Source organism: Oncorhynchus masou, chromosome 11 (assembly GCF_036934945.1).
Source record: "Oncorhynchus masou masou isolate Uvic2021 chromosome 11, UVic_Omas_1.1, whole genome shotgun sequence".
NCBI classification, from domain to species: domain Eukaryota; kingdom Metazoa; phylum Chordata; class Actinopteri; order Salmoniformes; family Salmonidae; genus Oncorhynchus; species Oncorhynchus masou.
This window is the reverse complement of record NC_088222.1, coordinates 15,440,543-15,461,884: the sequence shown is the minus strand read 5'-3', so window position 1 is coordinate 15,461,884 and position 21,342 is coordinate 15,440,543. Positions and strand designations below refer to the sequence as shown.

General features: G+C 44.6%; 1 protein-coding gene across 2 annotated transcripts in view; it reads right to left on the bottom strand.

Annotated features, from left to right (window-relative positions):
• cntnap3 (contactin associated protein family member 3) overlaps positions 1-21,342 on the bottom strand; it is a 217,379-nt gene that overhangs the window by 129,202 nt on the left and 66,835 nt on the right. For both annotated transcript variants that reach the window (XM_064977502.1, XM_064977503.1), the window contains exon 5: positions 9,382-9,591. In XM_064977502.1, the coding sequence (XP_064833574.1) occupies positions 9,382-9,591 (210 nt within the window). The remainder of the gene's footprint in view (positions 1-9,381; positions 9,592-21,342) is intronic.

Genomic DNA, 21,342 nt, shown 5'->3' with positions numbered 1-21,342 from the left:
GATACAGTTATCAACCCACTTCCAGAATGCACTGGAGAAGGTCACATTGACCCTCATGTATTTGCATCCAATAAATATTACAGTTGACAGTTAAGACTTGGAGTGAAATATGAGCCAATGGTTCACAATATAAACAGGCATTTTGATTAATGTAAACTACAGAGGGAATGGAATGGTTTTGGATACCGGAAATAAATCTTGGCAATCCATTTATTTCATTCATTTCCACATACAGGCAGCAAAGTTGCTGCAAACAGCTTGTGTCTGTCTGTCTGCTCCTTGGAGGGTGAACAGCCTAGGTTTTTCAATGTGAGCACTGCAGCCATATTGATTGCATAGGCTTGCCTCATGAAAAGCCTTGGGCCAAAGCTTTGTTGCGACTGTGTGTACATACAGTATGGCTGTGCATGTACATATACTGTATTTGCGTGTTTGGATAGATGTATGGGCAATAATGGTGTATGTGGAGGAATGGTATTGTGATTTTCCTCAATAATAGGTGTATAGGTTATGTGTAGAGAATTCAATATTTATCAATTTTCACAACAAAGCCATATGTATTTGTTTGTGTGCGTACTTGTTGTTTACGTATTCGTGTGAGTTTGTGAGCATGCACGTGCATACATGTTTGAATGTAACTGACAGAGCAGATACAGGGGGTGGCATTTGCATAGTGCTATAGCAGTTCTCCATGTTCTCTATAGAGGGTTCCTGCCAGAGCCTGTATAGTCACGGCTTTAAAGTACAGTGTGCCCCTATAGCAACGTAAATCTGTCCTTTCCCCAATCCTCAGAGAAGCAGAGGAAGAATGGCCTGCCACCCCTCCCTCACACAGCCATTACAAGACCCTGCCACCCTCCCTCACTCTCCCTCACACAGCCATGATAAGCCCCTCTTACAAATGGAACTCACTGATTACCTCAAAGAGGAAGACCAGGACTGCGTCCCAAATAGCACCCTATTCTCTATATACTATAGTGTACTACTTGGTCTAAATAAGTGCACTACATAAGGGAATAGGGTGCCATCTAGGACTCACCAAGGAGAATAGCGTTTAATTTAAGGCTAGCCATCACAGTAACACAAACTGCACAGAGAAAGCTTCTTGACAGGGGAATGACAAGAGTTACAAGGCAATAGTAAACTGCAGAGAGGTCAATCCCCCCAGATAACCATCTCTGTCTACTCTACATTGTTATGGTCATATTGTGACATCCATCAACGTTGAAGGTACAAGAGGTACAGTATGCTGGTTACTGTTGCTTTCCAGGCACTTTTACTATCCTGTATAGAGGACTCAATGTCAATGCTGTCCTGTATTGGGACTGTTTCTTATCAGGATTTGACTTGATTCTTGAGTAAATGGCTGCTTAATTATAGCTTCAGGTCTAATACACAGTCAGAGAGGTAATGACCTAAATTATGCAGATAATTCAACCTTGCATTAAAACCGAGGAAGAGTCACACTAATTCAATAGACACAACATTACATTCATGTGAGAGAGAAGAGAAAGACTGAGTGAAAGAGACAGACAGAGCTTACATTGGTAAATTACAGCATGAAACAAATTGGAAAGGGAGGGAGAGAGGGGGAAGGAGAGAGAGGAGAGAGAGGGAAGGAGAGAGGGGGGAAGAGGGGGAAGGAGAGAGAGGAGAGATGGGGAAGGAGAGAGAGGAGAGAGGGGGAAGGAGAGAGAGGAGAGAGGGGGAAGGAGAGAGGGGGAAGAGGGGGAAGGAGAGAGAGGAGAGAGGGGGAAGGAGAGAGAGGAGAGAGGGGGAAGGAGAGAGGGGGGAAGAGGGGGAAGGAGAGAGGGGAGAGAGGATATATGTAAAAAGAATTTAAAAAACTGATAAATAATATACGCTATTTAGCAAACACTTTTATCCAAAGTGACTTACAATCATGCATGCATACATTTTATGTATGGGCCTTTTTGGGAATTGAACCCACTATCCTTCTGTTGCAAGGGCCATGCTCTACCAACTGAGCTACAGATGATAAATAACAAGGTAACCAACTGAAATCCATTTTACCTCATTTCTACCAGCATATGTGCACCTAAAAAAAACTCTGGACAACCTTCACTCCATACACAAAGCTCTCTGTTGCCCTTTATTTGGCAAATTTGACCATAACTCTATTCTCCTGATTCCTTCTTCCAAGCAAAATCTCAAACAGGAAGTACCAGTGACACAATCAATTTGGATGTGGTCAGATGACGCGGATGCTAAGCTTACATGACTGTTTCGTTAGCACAGACTACAGAATATGTTCCAAGATGAATCCGATGGTATTGAGGAGTTTAACACATCAGTCAACGGCTTCATTAATAAGTGCATCGATGACGTCTTCCCCACAGTGACGCTACGTACATATCCAACCAGAATCCATGGATTACAGGCAACATCTGCACTGAGTTAAAAGCTAGAGCTGCTGCTTTCAAGGAGCGGGACACCAATCCGGACATTTATAAGAAATCCCGCTATGCCCTCCAACAAACCATCAAACATGAAAAGCATCAATACAGGACTAAAATCGAATCCTACTACACCGACTCTGATGCTTGCAGGATGTGGCAGGGCTTGCAAAATATCATGGATTACAAAGGGAAACCCAGCTGAAAGCCTACCAGACAACTTAAAGCCTACCAGACAACTTAAATACCTTCTACGCTCGCTTTGAGACAAGCAACACTGAACCATGCGTGACAGCACCAGCTGTTCCGGACAACAGTATGATCACGCTCTTCATTGCAGATGTGAGTAAAACCTTTAAACAGCTTAACATTCATAAGGCTGCAGAGCCAGACAGGTTACCAGGACGCATACTCAAAACAGCTGGCAAGTGTCTTCAATGACATTTTCAATCTTTCCCTGACCCAGTCTGTAATACCTAAGTTTCAAGCAAACCATGCCCAAGATAACCAAGGTAACCTGTCTAAATGACTACTGCCCCATAGCACTCACATCTGTAGCCATGAAATGCTTCAAACGGCTGGTCATATCTGAGATCAACCATGATCCCAGAAACCCTGCACCCACTCCAATTCGCATACTGCCCCAACATGTCCACAGATGAAGCAATCTCAATCGCACTCCACACTGCCCTTTCCCACCTGGACAAAAGGAACACCTAGGTGAGAATGATGTTCATTGACTACAGCTCAGCGTTCAAAACCATAGTGCTCTCAATGCTCATCATTAAGCTAAGGACCCTGGAACAATTCGCTCTGCAACTGTATCCTGGACTTCTTGACGGGCTGCCCCCAGGTATTGAGGTTAGGCAGCAACACATCCACCATGCTGACCCACAACATGGGAGCACCTCAGGGGTGTGTGCTCTGTCCCCTCCTGTACTCCCTGTTCACCCACGACTGTGTGGCCACGCACAAATCCAACACCATCATTAAGTTTGCAGACGACACGACGGTGGTAGGCCTAATCTCCAACGACGATGAGACAGCCTTTAAGGAAGAGGTCAAATATCTGGCAGTGTAGTGCCAGTACAACATCCTCTCCCTCAATATCGGCCAGACAAAGGAGCTGATCTGGACTACAGGAAATGGAGAGCGAACACGCCCCTATTCACATCGACAGGGCTGTAGTGGAGTGGGTCGAGAGTTTAAAATTCCTCGGTGTCCACACCACTAAGGTCCTATCATGGTCCAGTCATACCAACACAGTTGTGAAGAGGTACGCATCTTCCCCCTCAGGAGAATGAAAAGATTTTGCATGGGCCCTAAGATCCTAAAAATGTTCTACAACTGCACCATTGAGAGCATCTTGACTGGCTGCATCACCACTTGGTATAGCAACTGCTCGGCATCCAACCGGAAGGTGCTACAGAGGGCAGTACCTCACTGGGGGCGAACTCCCTGCCTTCCAGGACCTCTATACCAGGCGTTGTCAGAGGAAGTGGTTAAAAATTGTCAACGACTCCAGCCACCCAAGTAATAGACTGTTCTTTCTGCTACCGCAGGGCAAGTGGTACCAGAGTACCATAAGACTGCTGAACAGTTCATCAAAAGGCTACCCAGACTATTTACATTGACGCCCTTTATTATTACATTTTTCATGCAGAATGTACACTCACTAAACTTCACCCACACACTCACACATACTATTCTGACACTCCAACACACATACATTAAATATGATCACTCACACACTCACACTCTTCACACACGCTGATGCTACTTTGTTAATGAATTATCCTGATTGCCTAGTTAATTTTACCACTACAGTACCTACATGTACATACCGTATTAACTCAATGACCTCAACTACCTGGTACTCCTGCACATTGACTCTGTACTGGTACCCCTGCACATTGACTCTGTACTGGTACCCCTGCACATTGACTCTGTACTGGTACCCCTGCACATTGACTCTGTACTGATACCCCTACACATTGACTCTGTACTGGTACCCCTGCACATTGACTCTGTACTGGTACCCCTGCACATTGACTCTGTACTGGTACCCCTGCACATTGACTCTGTACTGGTACCCCTGCACATTGACTCTGTACTGGTACCCCTGCACATTGACTCTGTACTGGTACCCCTGCACATTGACTCTGTACTGGTACCCCTGCACATTGACTCTGTACTGGTACCCCTGCACATTGACTCTGTACTGGTACCCCTGCACATTGACTCTGTACTGGTACCCCTGCACATTGACTCTGTACTGGTACCCCTGCACATTGACTCTGTACTGGTACCCCTGCACATTGACTCTGTACTGGTACCCCTGCACATTGACTCTGTACTGGTACCCCTGCACATTGACTCTGTACTGGTACCCCTGCACATTGACTCTGTACTGGTACCCCTGCACATTGACTCTGTACTGGTACCCCTGCACATTGACTCTGTACTGGTACCCCTGCACATTGACTCTGTACTGGTACCCCTGCACATTGACTCTGTACTGGTACCCCTGCACATTGACTCTGTACTGGTACCCCTGCACATTGACTCTGTACTGGTACCCCTGCACATTGACTCTGTACTGGTACCCCTGCACATTGACTCTGTACTGGTACCCCTACACATTGACTCTGTACTGGTACTCCTAGAACATAGCCTCATTATTGTTTTTATTGTGTTAGTATTTCCTTTTTTATTTGTCAAATATTTTTCATACTATTTAACTCTGCAGTGTTGGGAATGGGCTTTTAAGTTAGCATTTCACAGTAAAGTCTACACCTGTTGTATTCAGCGCATGTGACCAACAACATTTGATTTTGATTTGAAGAGGGAAAGAGAAATAAAGAGGCAGAGGGAAGGAGAGAAAGGGTGATGAGGGAGAGCGTCCCGACAAACGCTTTGATTGAGGCAGAGCCACAGTTCTTTTGTCAGCGCCAGTCCATATGAAGATAAACAGAATGACATAATCTCTCGTCCATCATGACAACGGATGGTTTTCATTTTCTCCCTCTGAGCTTTCCTTTAAAAATGACAGCACTAACGATGGTTTACTGTCGGCTAGTTGTCTATCAGCGTCATTCAATCACATTGTGTAGAAGAGAACAGCTATTGCAGGGAAAACTGGAGCTGCTGTTGAGGAACGTCAGTGTATTGGAGAGGTCTAGCTAGAGCCATGCATATGGAATGGCTCTAAGGTAGACAGACATGGCAGTGCCTAGAGTCGAGGCCCTAGTGGGAAAACCTAATCTGCCTAGCGAAATGCCTATAAGCGTTATGATTGGAAATTCTATACATGTAGAAACCCCAGTTCTTGCCATCAATGGAAAAACCTGGTTAAATATATAAATGTTAAATAAAAAATGGATATAAACTCTCATAAACTGAGTTTTTGAAATATGCAGAAGATGATCAGACAAGGAGAATGGTCTATCCAGGTTCATCACTACTACCAAAAACTAAATGTTTAAAACTGGCCACTCAAATAGTTTGTGTACTCACAAGTTACAACCCTCTTCAGTGTGACCTTACTCATCATGTAGTGTAAAATGTTATACTGTAGCCTATGGCCATTTGGATTGATTAAGTGCAGCAGACAATTTTGATCCCTTCAACTAGTTTGATAAACTATGATTGTTTTTGCCTTTTATTCTGTTTTGGCACAGGTTCAGTCTGTCACCTGCTGTTTTAATTTCCTCTTCTTATTATGTTGACAATCACGTTATTCCAGTGACAAATTGTGGGGTTTTCATTTCATTCAACTAATAATGAATAGCAGAGCATCCCACAGTAAAAACCCTTTATTGGGTTTTGGATTGGATAACCTAAGTAACCGACTACAGAATACAGCAAACTGCAGATTCCAGCAATAAGGTATCCTTAAATCATTCAGTAGTTATTTATTTATTTTTTATTTTTTTATTTCACCTTTATTTAACCAGGTAGGCTAGTTGAGAACAAGTTCTCATTTGCAACTGCAACCTGGCCAAGATAAAGCATAGCAGTGTGAACAGACAACACAGAGTTACACATGGAGTAAACAATAAACAAGTCAATAGCACAGTAGAAAAAAAAGAAAAAAAGAGTCTATATACATTGTGTGCAAAAGGAATGAGGAGGTAGGCAAATAATTACAATTTTGCAGATTAACACTGGAGTGATAAATGATCAGATGGTCATGTACAGGTAAAGATGTTGGTGTGCAAAAGAGCAGAAAAGTAAATAAATATAAACAGTATGGGGATGAGGTAGGTAAATTGGGTGGGCTATTTACCGATAGACTATGTACAGCTGCAGCGATCGGTTAGCTGCTCAGATAGCAGATGTTTGAAGTTGGTGAGGGAGATAAAAGTCTCCAACTTCAGCGATTTTTGCAATTCGTTCCAGTCACAGGCAGCAGAGAACTGGAACGAAAGGCGGCCAAATGAGGTGTTGGCTTTAGGGATGATCAGTGAGATACACCTGCAGGAGCGCGTGCTATGGGTGGGTGTTGCCATCATGACCAGTGAACTGAGATAAGGCGGAGCTTTACCTAGCATGGACTTGTATATGACCTGGAGCCAGTGGGTCTGGCGACGAATATGTAGCGAGGGCCAGCCGACTAGAGCATACAGGTTGCAGTGGGGGTGGTTTAAGGTGCTTTAGTAACAAAAAGGATGGCACTGTGATAAACTGCATCCAGTTTGCTGAGTAGAGTATTAGAAGCTATTTTGTAGATGACATCGCCGAAGTCAAGGATCGGTAGGATAGTCAGTTTTACTAGGGTAAGTTTGGCGGCGTGAGTGAAGGAGGCTTTGTTGCTGAATAGAAAGCTGACTCTAGATTTGATTTTAGATTGGAAATGTTTGATATGAGTCTGGAAGGAGAGTTTACAGTCTCGCCAGACACCTAGGTACTTATAGATGTCCACATATTCTAGGTTGGAACCATCCAGGGTGGTGATGCTAGTCGGGCATGCGGGTGCAGGCAGCGAACGGTTGAAAAGCATGCATTTGGTTTTACTAGTGTTTAAGAGCAGTTGGAGGCCACGGAAGGAGTGTTGTATGGCATTGAAGCTCGTTTGGAGGTTAGATAGCACAGTGTCCAAGGATGGGCCGGAAGTATACAGAATGGTGTCGTCTGCGTAGAGGTGGATCAGGGAATCGCCCGCAGCAAGAGCAACATCATTGATATATACAGAGAAAAGAGTCGGCCCGATAATTGAACCCTGTGGCACCACCATAGAGACTGCCAGAGGACCGGACAGCATGCCCTCCGATTTGACACACTGAACTCTGTCTGCAAAGTAGTTGGTCAACCAGGCAAGGCAGTCATCAGAAAAACCGAGGCTACTGAGTCTGCCGATAAGAATATGGTGATTGACAGAGTCGAAAGCCTTGGCAAGGTCGATGAAGACGGCTGCACAGTACTGTCTTTTATCGATGGCGGTTATGATATCGTTTAGTACCTTGAGCGTGACTGAGGTGCACCCGTGACCGGCTCGGAAACCAGATTGCACAGCGGAGAAGGTACGGTGGGATTCGAGATGGTCAGTGACCTGTTTGTTGACTTGGCTTTCGAAGACCTTAGATAGGCAGGGCAGGATGGATATAGGTCTGTAACAGTTTGGGTCCAGGGTGTCTCCCCCTTTGAAGAGGGGGATGACTGCGGCAGCTTTCCAATCCTTGGGGATCTCAGACGATATGAAAGAGAGGTTGAACAGGCTAGGGGTTGTGACAATGGCGACGGATAGTTTCAGAAATAGAGGGTCCAGATTGTCAAGCCCAGCTGATTTGTACGGGTCCAGGTTTTGCAGCTCGTTCAGAACATCTGCTATCTAGATTTGGGTAAAGGAGAACCTGGAGAGGCTTGGGCGAGTAGCTGCAGGGGGGGGGGGGGGGGCGGAGCTGTTGGCCGAGGTTGGAGTAGCCAGGAGGAAGGCATGGCCAGCCGTTGAGAAATGCTTGTTGAAGTTTTCGATAATCATGGATTTATCGGTGGTGACCGTGTTACCGAGCCTCAGTGCATTGGGCAGCTGGGAGGAGGTGCTCTTGTTCTCCATGGACTTCACAGTGTCCCAGAACTTTTTGGAGTTGGAGCTACAGGATACACATTTCTGCCAGAAGAAGCTGGCCTTTGCTTTCCTGACTGACTGTGTGAATTGGTTCCTGACTTCCCTGAACAGTTGCATATCGCTGGGACTATTCAATGCTATTGCAGTCCGCCACAGGATGTTTTTGTGCTGGTCGAGGGCAGTCAGGTCTAGAGTGAACCAAGGGCTATATCTGTTCTTAGTTCTGCATTTTTTGAACGGAGCATGCTTATCTAAAATGGTGAGGACGTTACTTTTAAGGAATGACCAGGCATCCTCAACTGATGGGATGAGGTCAATGTCCTTCCAGGATACCCGGGCCATTCTGCCATTGCAGAATTTATTATGGTCCTAAGTTATCGTAAGTGTCTCAATAATTATGTGTAGGTCTGCTGTGTATTAGACATGTTTAGTGTGCTGATAGTACAGTGTATGTGTGTGGTGTTTGTGTGTGGGTGTGGGTGTGCTCCGTGTGCTGATAGTGCTTAGTGGATATCTACTGTACTAACCTCCCTGTGAAGATAGAGAGGTGTTTCTCTCTCTACCCTAGTGGTATGCAACAGACAGATGGTCCTGCTAAGAGGTGCACCATATGTTGATGCCTTGGACAGTCTGGCAAGCTGAGAACATAACACCACCTGAAGTTTAGCCCCACTTATGCCTGGTAAACATGAAACTTTCTTTCCCTGTCTGCTGTGCATCGTAGTAAGTATAGTAGTTGATGTAACATTTTTACTATGGTAGGCTATTCCCCTAAAACACTGTGTCAGCTCCAAACACATTCTATACTGTGAAAACTATTTATCGTAAAAAAGTATAGTGAACGTCATAAAGGACATGCGAGATAAATGGATTTTATTGTACTAGAGGCCACTGTACCTTTTCTGAGATGGAGTAAAAGTTTTCCTTTGTGTAACTCCAGCGTGATGGTGTGATCACCTTGTCCCTCTGTGTGTATCAAGGTCCCAGAGTTCTGCAGGGTTTTGAAGTTCAGAGAGATGGTGTCTTTGGCTGTTTGACTTGATGTTGGGTTAGGGCTGAACCTGTAGACCAAGCAGCTGCTGCCGTCAAACCTTGCCACGTCAGACTCTGCAAACAACACATTTACAAGTAAAGATTATACAGTAGAGTATGGTAGTACAATCCAACACTGCAAACTTTACATTTAATTGTTTATATTTTAGCAGACGCTCTTATCTAGAGCGACTTACAGTATTGGGTCCATACATTTTCATAGTGGTCCCCCTTAGGACTCAAACCCACAACCCTGGCATTGCAAGTGCCATTGCAAGCGCCATTCTCTACCAACTGAGCTATAAGGGACTACGTTACGATAGTAGAAGTTAAAATCACAACCCTCATCTTCAGCAGGAAAACAAATGCATACATTCTATTCAGAAACCCAGTGGGAAACACTTGTTGAAATAACATCAGCTGTAATGCTGGTTGTAATGAGCCAATTTCAACCAGATTTGACCACTGGGATACTGAAGAGAATAGTAGAGACGTTATTCACACTCAGTGGCAGCCATTCATTGCGTTCAGTGTTTTTATTAGCAATTAGATGTGCATTATAGGCTCCAGTGTGTGCTGGTTGAGTGAGATTTAGAACCGAAGCTAATTTCTCCTTACTTAACTGCCTCTAATGAGGCAGGGTAGCCTTGGTCCGTCACACATCAAACCACTTCCATCACTAGATCAGTCTTTTTCATGATTATGATTGAAGAGCTGTGATTAAAGACTAAAGAAGACTTTAATGTGAGAGTACTGACCTTTTATCTTATGCTTTTACCTTATTGATATTGTTTGCAATGCATTGTAAATTGAATATGACATACTTAAGCATATGTCATTTTGGGATTACAGGCCTATTTCCCTGGCATTTACTTTCACGATTACAAATTACATTGTTAAATGGTCATTACAGAATAATAATACCTATAGCACAGGTAGCAGTCACTGAGGGTTAAAACCTAAACCCTTCAGAATGCTGTTCCATAGCCAAAAGCCAGTTAAATAAGTATAAACAAACCGTGGGCAATAATCGTTTTAAGAGTAAAACTGTCTGCTCTTATGTATAATCATTCAAAACACAATATAAAACATCAGAACACATCCACTCTGTCCTCGCTTATCCACAATTTAATACATTTCCTCCCAATAGTGCTGCATACAAAAAGAACACAAAACTATTCATATATTTGTTTAATATACATCATAAATCACCGCTCTACAATGGAGGACTGATTAAAAAACAAACAATCCAGGGACAGGTTGTTGGACTGAGGGAGAAACAGAGCCACAGTGTGAGACATAACAGATATGGATGTCTGTGTGAGACAAGCTCGCTGTAAACAGAAATGACAACAGTGATGAAAAAGAAAATAAATGGATCTTTTGCATATTGTTTGTTGGCTCATCCACAGAAAAGAGCATGCAGTTAGTACACGTACAGTCCTTCCCTAGCATTGTTTAATACTGGACATATGCAACAACGTCAATACAACCAGATTACAGTATTCTCATTGTAATAATGCAAAGACGGAAAACTTTGATGTGGGTGGGGACCATGAAAAATCTGAACTCATCATGAGGGGCTGCTGTGGCTGATGAGGGGCCGCAGTCAGAGCCGGCCCTAGCCTTTTAGGGGCCCTAAGTATTTTTTGGATTTGTTTCAGAGTTTAATTCCTGCTAATCTGCACATTTTGCTATTGGGCATAGAGAAAATGTTGCAGTTTTAAAATAAGTTTGGTGCAATTCTACACCTTTTGCCATGGGGCAGAGAGAAGATTTTGCACTTGTCTAACTAATGTCATGCAATTTTTTTTAAATTCAAAGGGGCAGAAAGAAAATGGTGCAGTTTTACAGCTAAAGTCCTGCAATTCCACACATTTTACCATATAGGGTGGAGAGAAAGGTTTCCAGTTTTTAATATGATATCTGAGTGAAACAGTCTAACAAAATAATGTACACACACAATATTCGGAAAGTATTCAGAACCTTATTACATCCTTATTCTAAAATGGATCAAAATGTTTGTTTTCGTCATCAATCTACATACAATACCCCATAATGAAAAACAGGTTTAGAATTTTTGCAAATGAAAAAAAAGAATAATAATGAAATAAATCACAATGTTGAATCAATTTTGGCAGCGATTACAGCCTCAAGTCTTCTTGTGTATGACGCTATAAGCTTGGCACACCTGTATTTGGGGAGGTTCTTCCATTCTTCTCTGCAGATCCTCTCAAACTCTCTCAGGTTGGATAGGGAGCGTCCCTGCACAGTTATTTTCAGGTCTCTTCAGAGATGTTCGATCGGGTTCAAGTCCAGGCTCTAGCTGGGCCACTCAAGGATATTCAGAGACTTGTGTCGAAGCCACTCCTGCCTTGCCTTGGCTTGGCTTAGGGTCATTTTCCTGTTGGTAATTGAACCTTCACCCCAGTCTGAGGTCCAGAGCGCTCTGGAGCAGGTTATCATCAAGGGTATCTTTACTTTGCTGTGTTCATCTTTCCCTCAATCCTGACTAGTCTCCACATCATGATGCTTCCACCACCATGCTACAGTTCAGGGGACGATGCCAGGTTTCCTCCAGACTTGGCATTCAGGGCAAATCTTGTTTCCCATTATCTGAGAGTCCCCTAGGTGCCAATTGGCAAACTCCAAGTAGGCTGTAACGTACCTTTTACTGAGAAGTGGCTTCTATCTGGCCACTCTACAATAAAGGCCTGATTGGTGGAGTGCTGCAGAGATGGTTATCCTTCTGGAAGTTGCTCTCGTCTCCACAGAGGATTTCCCCAGATTTCTCAGTTTGGATGAGCGGACAGCTCTAGGAAGAGTCTTGGTGGTTCCAAACTTTTTCCATTTAAGAATGATGGAGGTCACTGTGTTCTTGGGGACCTTAAATGCTGCAGAAATGTTTTGGTACCCTTCCCCAGATCTGTGGTTAGACACAATCCTGTTTTGGGGCTATATGGACAGTTCCTTCATCCTCATGGTTTGGTTTTTGCTCTGACATTCACTGTCAACTGTGGGACCTTAGGTGTGTCCCTTTCCAAATCATGTCCAATCAATTGAATTTACCACAGGTGGACTCCACAATCAAGTTGTAGAAACATCTGAAGGATGATCAATGGAAACAAGATGCACCTTAGCTCAATTTTCGAGTCTCATAGTGTACAAAAGGCTGTGAAGTATTTGTAGATAATCATGTCAGAGCTGTAGCTACGCCAGGCTGTTACGGACAGCAGCTTCTCTTCTCCACTTGAGCAGAGAACCCTTTTCATCATTTATGTAAGGGACTAGAGTTGTTTTTATTAGTGGTTATACCTAGCCAGATCCTCTGTTGATGGAGTGGCTAAACACCCCTACACATCTCATATCATGTCTGTTAGGTCTGGGTAAGATATGTATGTAAGAGAGAGTTAAGATAGTCAAGTTAAGTATTGAGACTTTCTTAGGAGTGAATTAACATAGTGAATTCAGGGGTGGCAGTAGAAAAGTCTGAAGTATTTGTAGGTAATCATTTCAATAATGTTAGTTCATCATATCAGAGCTGGAGCTCCGCCCACCAGCGAAGTGGAGCAGAGCATACCGTGTTATCTCCAGCTCAGAGAAGGTCAGCTCGTGAGTAATCAAGTGAGAGAAAGTTCCAGCCATCCTTGTGTTTTCCCACCAGTTAGCTTTCATTGTGTTAGCCATGTTAGTACATATTTCATATATTGTCTGAAGATGCACTCTGTGAAGATAATGTCATATTTATGGTTATGCTAATTAGTAGTTTCAACTGCGAGCTAGCAATTGTGAGCTGGCTACCTCTGTTTTGGTTATTATATCATTAACCCTATATTGGTATAAGATAATGTCCCCCAGTGCATTGCCATATCTCGGACTGGCCAATAAAAATAAAAGATTAGGATGGGCAAAAGAACACAGAAACTGGACAGAGATATGGCTTTTTCTTTGCAACTCTGACTAGAAGGCCAGCATCCGTAGTCGCCTCTTCACTGTTGACGTTGAGACTGGTGTTTTGTGGGTACTATTTAATGAAGCTGCCAGTTGAGGACCTGTGAGGCATCTGTTTCTCAAACTAGACACTAATGTACTTGTGCTCTTGCTCAGTTGTGCACTGGGGCCTCCCACTCCTCTTTCTATTCTGGTTAGGGCCGGTTTGTGCTGTTCTGTGAAGGGAGTGGTACACCGCGTTGTACGAGATCTTCAGTGTCTTGGCAATTTCTCGCATGGAATAGCCTTCATTTCTCAGAACAAGAATAGACTGATGAGTTTCAGAAGAAAATACTTTGTTTCAGGCATTTTCAATCAAATCCACAAATGCTGATGCTCCAGATACTCAACTAGTCTGAAGAAGGCCAGTTTTTATTGCTTATTTAATCAGAACAACAGTTTCCAGCTCAAAAAGTACTACACCGGCTCCAACGCTCGTCAGATGTGGCAGGGCTTGCAAACTATTACAGACTACAAAGGGAAGCACAGGCGAGACCTGCTAAGTGACAAAAGCCAACCAGACAAGTTAAATTACTTATATGCTTGCTTCGAGGCAAGTAGCACAAACATGCATGAAAGCATCAGCTGTTCCGGAAGACTGTGTGATCAAGTTCTTCGCAGCCGATGTGAGTAAGACCTTTAAAAAGGCCAACATTCACAAGGCCGCAGGGCCAGACGGATTACCAGGACGTGCACTACGAGCATGCGCTGACCAACTGGCAAGGGTCTTCAATTACATTTTCAACATGTCTGTAATTCCAATATGTTTCAAGCAGACAACCATAGTCCATATGCCCAAGAACACTAAGGTAACCTGCCTAAATGACTACCGACCCGTGCACTCACGTCTACAGCCATGAAGTGCTTTGAAAGGTTGGCCATGGATCACATCAACACCATTATCCAGAACCTTAGACCCACTCCAATTTGCATACTGCCTACTCAGATCTACAGATGATGCAATCTCTATTGCACTCCACACTGCCCTTTCCCACCTGGACAAAAGGAACACCTATGTGAGAATACTATTCGATGACTACAGCTCAGCGTTCAACACCATACTGTCCTCAAAGCTTATCACTAAGCTAAGGACCCTGGGACTAAACACCTCCCTCTGCAGCTGGATCCTGGACCTCCTGACGGGCCGCCCCCAGGTGGTAAGGGTAGGTAACAACACATCCCCCACTCTGATCCTCAACACGGTGGTCACTCAGGGGTGCGGGCTCCGTCCTTCCTGTACTCCCTGTTCACTCATGACTGCACGGCCAGGCATGAATCCAATACCATCATTAAGTTTGCCAACGACACAACAGTGGTAGGCCTGATCACAGACAACGACGAGACATCCTACAAGGAGAACATCAGAGACTGGCTGTGTGGTGCCAGGACAACAAACACTCCCTCAATGTGATCAAAACAAAGGAGATGATTGTGGACTACAGGAAAAGGAGGACTGAGCACATCCCCATTCTCATCGACTGGGCGGTAGTGGAGCAGGTTGAGAGCTTCAAGTTCCTTGGTGTCCACAGCACACCAAGATATTCGTGACGAGAGCACGACAAAACCTATTCCCCCTCAGGAGACTGAAAAGATTTGGCATGGGTCCTCAGATCCTCAAAAGGCTCTACAACTGCACCATCGAGAGCATCCTGACTGGTAGCATCACTTCCTGGTATGGCAACTGCTCGGCCTCCTATCACAAGGAACTACAGAGGGTAGTGTGTATGGCCCAGTACATCACTGGGGCCAAGCTTCCTGCCATCCCGGACCTCTATACCAGGCGGTGTCAGAGGAAGGCCCTAGAAATTGTCTAAGAAAATTTGTTCTCTCTGATACCGTATGGCAAGTGGTACCGGAGCGCCAAGTCTAGGTCCAAGAAGCTTCTAAACAGCTTCTATCCCCAAGCCATAAGACTCCTGAACATCTAATCAAATGTCTTCCGAGGACAATTTGCATTTGCTTCCCCTTTACACCGCTGCTACTCTGTTATTATCTATGCATAGTCACTTTAATAACTCTAGCTACATATACATATTACCTCAATTACCTTGACTAACCGGTGCCCCCAAACACTAAATCTGTACCGGTGCCCCCTGTTTATAGCATCGCTATTGTTATTTTACTGCTGCTCTTTAACCTTTTTGGGACAGCGGGCAGCATTTTCGCTTTTGGATGAATAGCGTGCCCAGAGTGAACTGCCTCCTACTCTGTCCCAGATGCTAATATATGCATATTATTAGTAGTATTGGCTAGAAAACACTCCGAAGTTTCAAAACTGTTTGAAAGATGTCTGTGAGTATAACAGAACTCACATGGCAGGCGAAAACCTGAGACAAATCCACCAGGAAGTGGGAACTCTGAGGTTTGTTGTTTTTCAAAGCTTGGCCTACCGAATACACAGTGTCTAAGTAGTCAAGTTGCACTTCCTACAGCTTCCACTAGATGTCAACCGTCTTTAGAAACTTGTTTGAGGATTCTACTATAAAGTAGGGGCTCATGAGACATGTTTGAATCAGTGGTCTGGCAGAGTGCCTTGGTCTCATGATGCGCAGTCACGAGAGAGTTAGCTCTCGTTCCAGTGCTTTTCTGAAGACATAGAATTCTCCGGTTGGAACCTTATTGATTTTATTATTTTTTTTATTTTTTATTTTTTACTTCACCTTTATTTAACCAGGTAGGCTAGTTGAGAACAAGTTCTCATTTGCAACTGTGACCTGGCCAAGATAAAGCATAGCAGTGTAAACAGACAACACAGAGTTACACATGGAGTAAACAATTAACAAGTCAATAACACAGTAGAAAAAAGGGAGTCTATATACATTGTGTGCAAAAGGCATGAGGTAGACAAATAATTACAGTTTTGCAGATTAACACTGGAGTGATAATTGATCAGATAGTCATGTACAGGTACAGATATTGGTGTGCAAAAGAGCAGAAAAGTAAATAAATAAAAACAGTATGGGGATGAGGTAGGTAAAATGAGGTGATGTTTATGGGACATATAGGAGTGCCAACAAAGAAGCTCGTCAAAGGTAATGAATGTTTTATATTTTATTTCTGCGTTTTGTGTAGCGCCGGCTACGCTAATTCTTTTGTTTACGACCCCTTCTGGTATTTTGGGGTGTTGCATGCTATCAGATAATAGCTTCTCATTTTACAAATCTGACTCGTTGGCTAGATTCACAACGAGTGTAGCTTGAATTGAGTACCCTGCATGTGAGTTTTAATGAACGTTTGAGTTTTAATGAGTGCTATTAGCATTTGGCGTAGCGCATTTGCATTTATTGTTGGCAAGGTGGGACGATTGCGTCTCGGGTGGGCCAGAGAGGTCTTTTTTTTCCGATTAAATTGTATACCCAAAATGTCCATTTATGAAGACCGTCAGATCCAGGAAAAACACAGTTTTTAAACGCAACGTTTTTTTTTTAAATTAAAAAAGTTGCCTATAAACTTTGACAAAACACTTCAAACTACTTTTGTAATTCAACTTTAGATATTAGTAAATGTTAATACGTGATCGAATTCATCACGGGGCGATCTGTATTCAATAGCATTAAGTCTTCAGACGATGGTCGATATTCTCTCTACCAAAACTTCCTTTGTGATGCAGTGATGACAGGAAGTGACTCTTCTTCGTTGAACCAAGGAATAACGTCACACCAATTGCCAAGACTGGAGACATCGTGTGGAAGCTGTAGGAATTGTCAACTGGGAGCCATCTATTTTCTCTCCCCATAGACAATACAGGCAACTGGCGCATTGATATTTTCTTTCTTTTGGGTGATCAGTTTTCCTTGGGATTTTCCCCGAGACACACGTTCTGTTATAGTCACAGACGTGGTTTAACCAGTTTTAGAAACTTCAGAGTGTTTTCTATCCACACATACTAATTATATGCATATACTATATTCCTGGCATGAGTAGCAGGACGTTGAAATGTTGCGCGATTTTTAACAAAATGTTGAAAAAAGTAGCCCTAGCTCTAACAGGTTGACTCCAACCTAAGTGTATGTAAACTTTCAACTTCAACTGTATGACTGCACTGCTGGTTAGGGCTTGTAAGTAATCATTTCACTGTAAGGTCTACATCTGTTGTATTCAGAGCATGTGATAAAGAAAATGATTTGATTACACTGTATTTCACTATTTAGAGGTATTCAAGTTAATTGTGCCATTTTATCCTGTACTGAAGATGGTGATATACACGTGCTGCAGCACCTCTTTATTCTCAAATTAGTGCAGTCGCAGTCACGTTGTATTGCGCTATATGGTCCTGTATACAGTGGGGAGAGCAAGTATTTGATACACTGCCGATTTTGCAGGTTTTCCTACTTACAAAGCATATAGAAGTCTGTAATTTTTATCATAGGTACACTTCAACTGTGAGGCAGAATCTAAAACAAAAATTCAGAAAATCCCATTGTATGATTTTTAAGTAATTAATTTGCATTTTATTGCATGACATAAGTATTTGGTACATTAGAAAAGCAGAACTTAATATTTGGTACAGAAACCTTTGTTTGCAATTACAAGGATCATACATTTCATGTAGTTCTTGACCAGGTGTGCACACACTGCAGCAGGGATTTTGGCCCACTCCTCCATACAGACCATCTCCAGATCCTTCAGGTTTCGGGGCTGTCGCTGGGCAATATGGACTTTCAGCTCCCTCCAAAGAGTTTCTATTGGGTTCAGGTCTGGAGACTGGCTAGGCCATTCCAGGACATTGAGATGCTTCTTACGGAGCCACTCCTTAGTTTCCCTGGCTGTGTGTTTCGGGTCGATGTCATGCTGGAAGACCCAGCCACGACCCATCTTCAATGCTCTTACTGAGGGAAGGAGGTTGTTGGCCAAGATCTCGCGATACATGGCCCCATCCATCCTCCCCTCAATACGGTGCAGTCATCCTGTCCCCTTTGCAGAAAAGCATCCCCAAAGAATGATGTTTCCACCTCCATGCTTCACGGTTGGGATGATGTTCTTGGGGTTGTACTCATCCTCTTTTTCCTCCAAACACGGCGAGTGGAGTTTAGACCAAAAAGCTCATTTTTTGTCTCATCATACCACATGACCTTCTCCCATTCCTCCTCTGGATCATCCAGATGGTCATTGGCAAACTTCAGACTGGCCTGGACATGCGCTGGCTTGAGCAGGGGGACGTTGCATGCGCTGCAGGATTTTAATCCATGACGGCGTAGTGTGTTTCTAATGGTTTTCTTTGAGACTGTGGTCCCAGCTCTCTTCAGGTCATTGACCAGGTCCTGCCGTGTAGTTCTGGGCTGATCCCTCACCTTCCTCATGATCATTGATGCCCCACGAGGTGAGATCTTGCATGGAGCCCCAGACCGAGGGTGATTGACCGTCATCTTGAACTTCTTCCATTTTCTAATAATTGCGCCAACAGTTGTTACCTTCTCACCTAGCTGCTTGCCTATTGTCCTGTATGTCAGGATTTGGCCAGGGTTGTTCCGGTTTTTGGTCACTAGATGCCCCCATTGTGCTTTTTGACCTTTTGCTTTCCCTTGATCCCCATTATTATTTGCACCTGTGCCTCGTTTACCCTGATTGTATTTAAACCCTTAGTTTCCCTCAGTTCTTTGCTCTGTGTTTGTATGTTAGCACCCAGCCCTAGTATTCTGTGTACTCTTGTTGATCCCGGTGGACGCTCTTGTGGAATTCTGTTTTTTGTTCTTGTTTATTTATTTTTGAGTATCTTTTGAGGCTTTTTATGCTTTACCTACCACCTTGTGGATTTACCTTTTTGTCTTGGAGGATTACCTTGTGGATTACCTTGTTCTTGTGGAATTCCTTTTGAGGTTGTGGAGTTACATGTTTTCCTGAAGGACTTCATTTTTTACTTTATTAAATACACCGTCTCAAGTACTGCTGTGTCTGCCTCATCTTTGGGGTTCTGTTGACTATTCGTGGCTCAGTTGGTTAAGTGACTGTTTCTCACTCCGGGGACCCAGGTTCGCAACCGGGTCCTAACAGAAACACAGAGCCAAGAATGAACCCAGAGGCAGCCAGTTCCCAGGACCTTGTTGCCATGCTGTCCCACCACCAGGAGACTGTCCAACGCCACGAAGCCGCCCTGGTTCAGCAAGAGGCCTTAATGGCTAGACGTTCTCATCTTCTGTCGGAGATGCTGACTTCCATAAAGCAGATATCTGATCGACTTACCCCGGCAACAGTTCCCGTCCCAGTACCTCAGATTCACGTACCCATGGCAGTTAACCCCCTGGCTGAACCTTGTCTTCCACCTCCTCAACGGTTCTCAGGTGATCCAAGTGCTTGTAAAGGGTTTCTCACCCAATGTTCTCTCTCCTTCGAGCTGCAACCCTTGTCTTTTCCCACCGACCGGTCTAAGATCGCATATATCATCACCCTGCTGTCAGAAAAAGCCCTGGCCTGGGCTACTGCTGTGTGGGATGCCCATAGTTCCTGCTGTGCCAGCTACTCTGCCTTTGCTGAGGAATTCAAACGAGTGTTTCAAGGCCCAAGCAGTGGCCCTGACTCAGCCAAACAGCTCCTGACTCTCCACCAAGGTCGGCGCAGCGTGACGGACTATGCCATCCAGTTCCGCACGGTGGCAGCAGCGAGTGGCTGGAACAACGAGGCGCTCACGGTGTGCTTTCTGAAAGGCCTTTCTGACACTATCCAAGATGAACTGGCCACTCGGGAACCACCGGACAATCTCGAGTCCCTGATCAAGTTGGCCTCACGCATTGACCAGCGTCTGAGAGAGAGAGAACTCAACCGTAGACCTCTAGCCCCTATCAGTCCCAGCTCCGAGTCCCCACCTTTATCCTCGCTGGCTCCACCGGAACCCATGCAGATTGGACGCATCTCCCAGGCTGAGAGAGACCGCCGGATGAGGGAGCGACGCTGTCTATATTGCGGCAAACCGGGCCATTTCCGTTCCACGTGTCCCGGGCTCCAGGGAAACGCTCTGTCCCGTACAGACCGGGAGGAACTGTAACGGGAAACATAACCTCCTCCCATCCGTCCAACTCCCGTCTGCTCATTCCAGTCACCCTTTGCTGGGACAACCACAAGCTTCACCTTCAAGCCTTGGTAGACTCTGGAGCCGCAGGTAACTTCATGGATGGTGTCTGGGCGAAGGAGAATGGCGTTCCCTCTGAACCTCTAAGTGACCCAATGAGGGTTACTACATTGGATGGAAGCCCTTTGGGATCTGGACTTGTCACTCATGTCACTACCTCCTTGCGACTTTCAGTTTCACAACACCAGGAATTGATGAACTTTCATTTGATCTCCTGTTCCAAATTCCCTCTCGTCCTTGGATACCCCTGGCTTCACAGCCATAACCCTCACATCGACTGGTCTGTGGGCACTATCAAGCAGTGGGGTCCTACGTGCCAAGCTACTTGTATTTTTCCGAATTCCCCGAGTTCTACTCCCGAGTCTTTAGAATCCATCGACCTGACCCGAGTTCCCGAGTGTTACCATGACCTCAAACTGGTGTTTAGCAAACAGAGGGCCACCATGCTACCACCCCATAGACCTTATGATTGCCCCATCGACCTGTTTCCGGGCACTTGCCCCCCCAGGGGTCGGATCTTTTCCCTATCTCCACCCGAACGAGCTGCTATGGATACCTACATCAAGGACGCTCTGGAAGCAGGCCTCATGCGTCCATCCACCTCCCCGGCGGGAGCAGGGTTTTTCTTTGTGGCCAAGAAAGACGGTGGATTACGTCCCTGCATCGACTACCGGGGACTCAATGCCATAACCGTCCGTAACCGTTACCCGCTACCCCTTATGGCCACAGCCTTCGAGCTGCTCCAGGAAGCAGTTGTTTTCACTAAGCTTGAC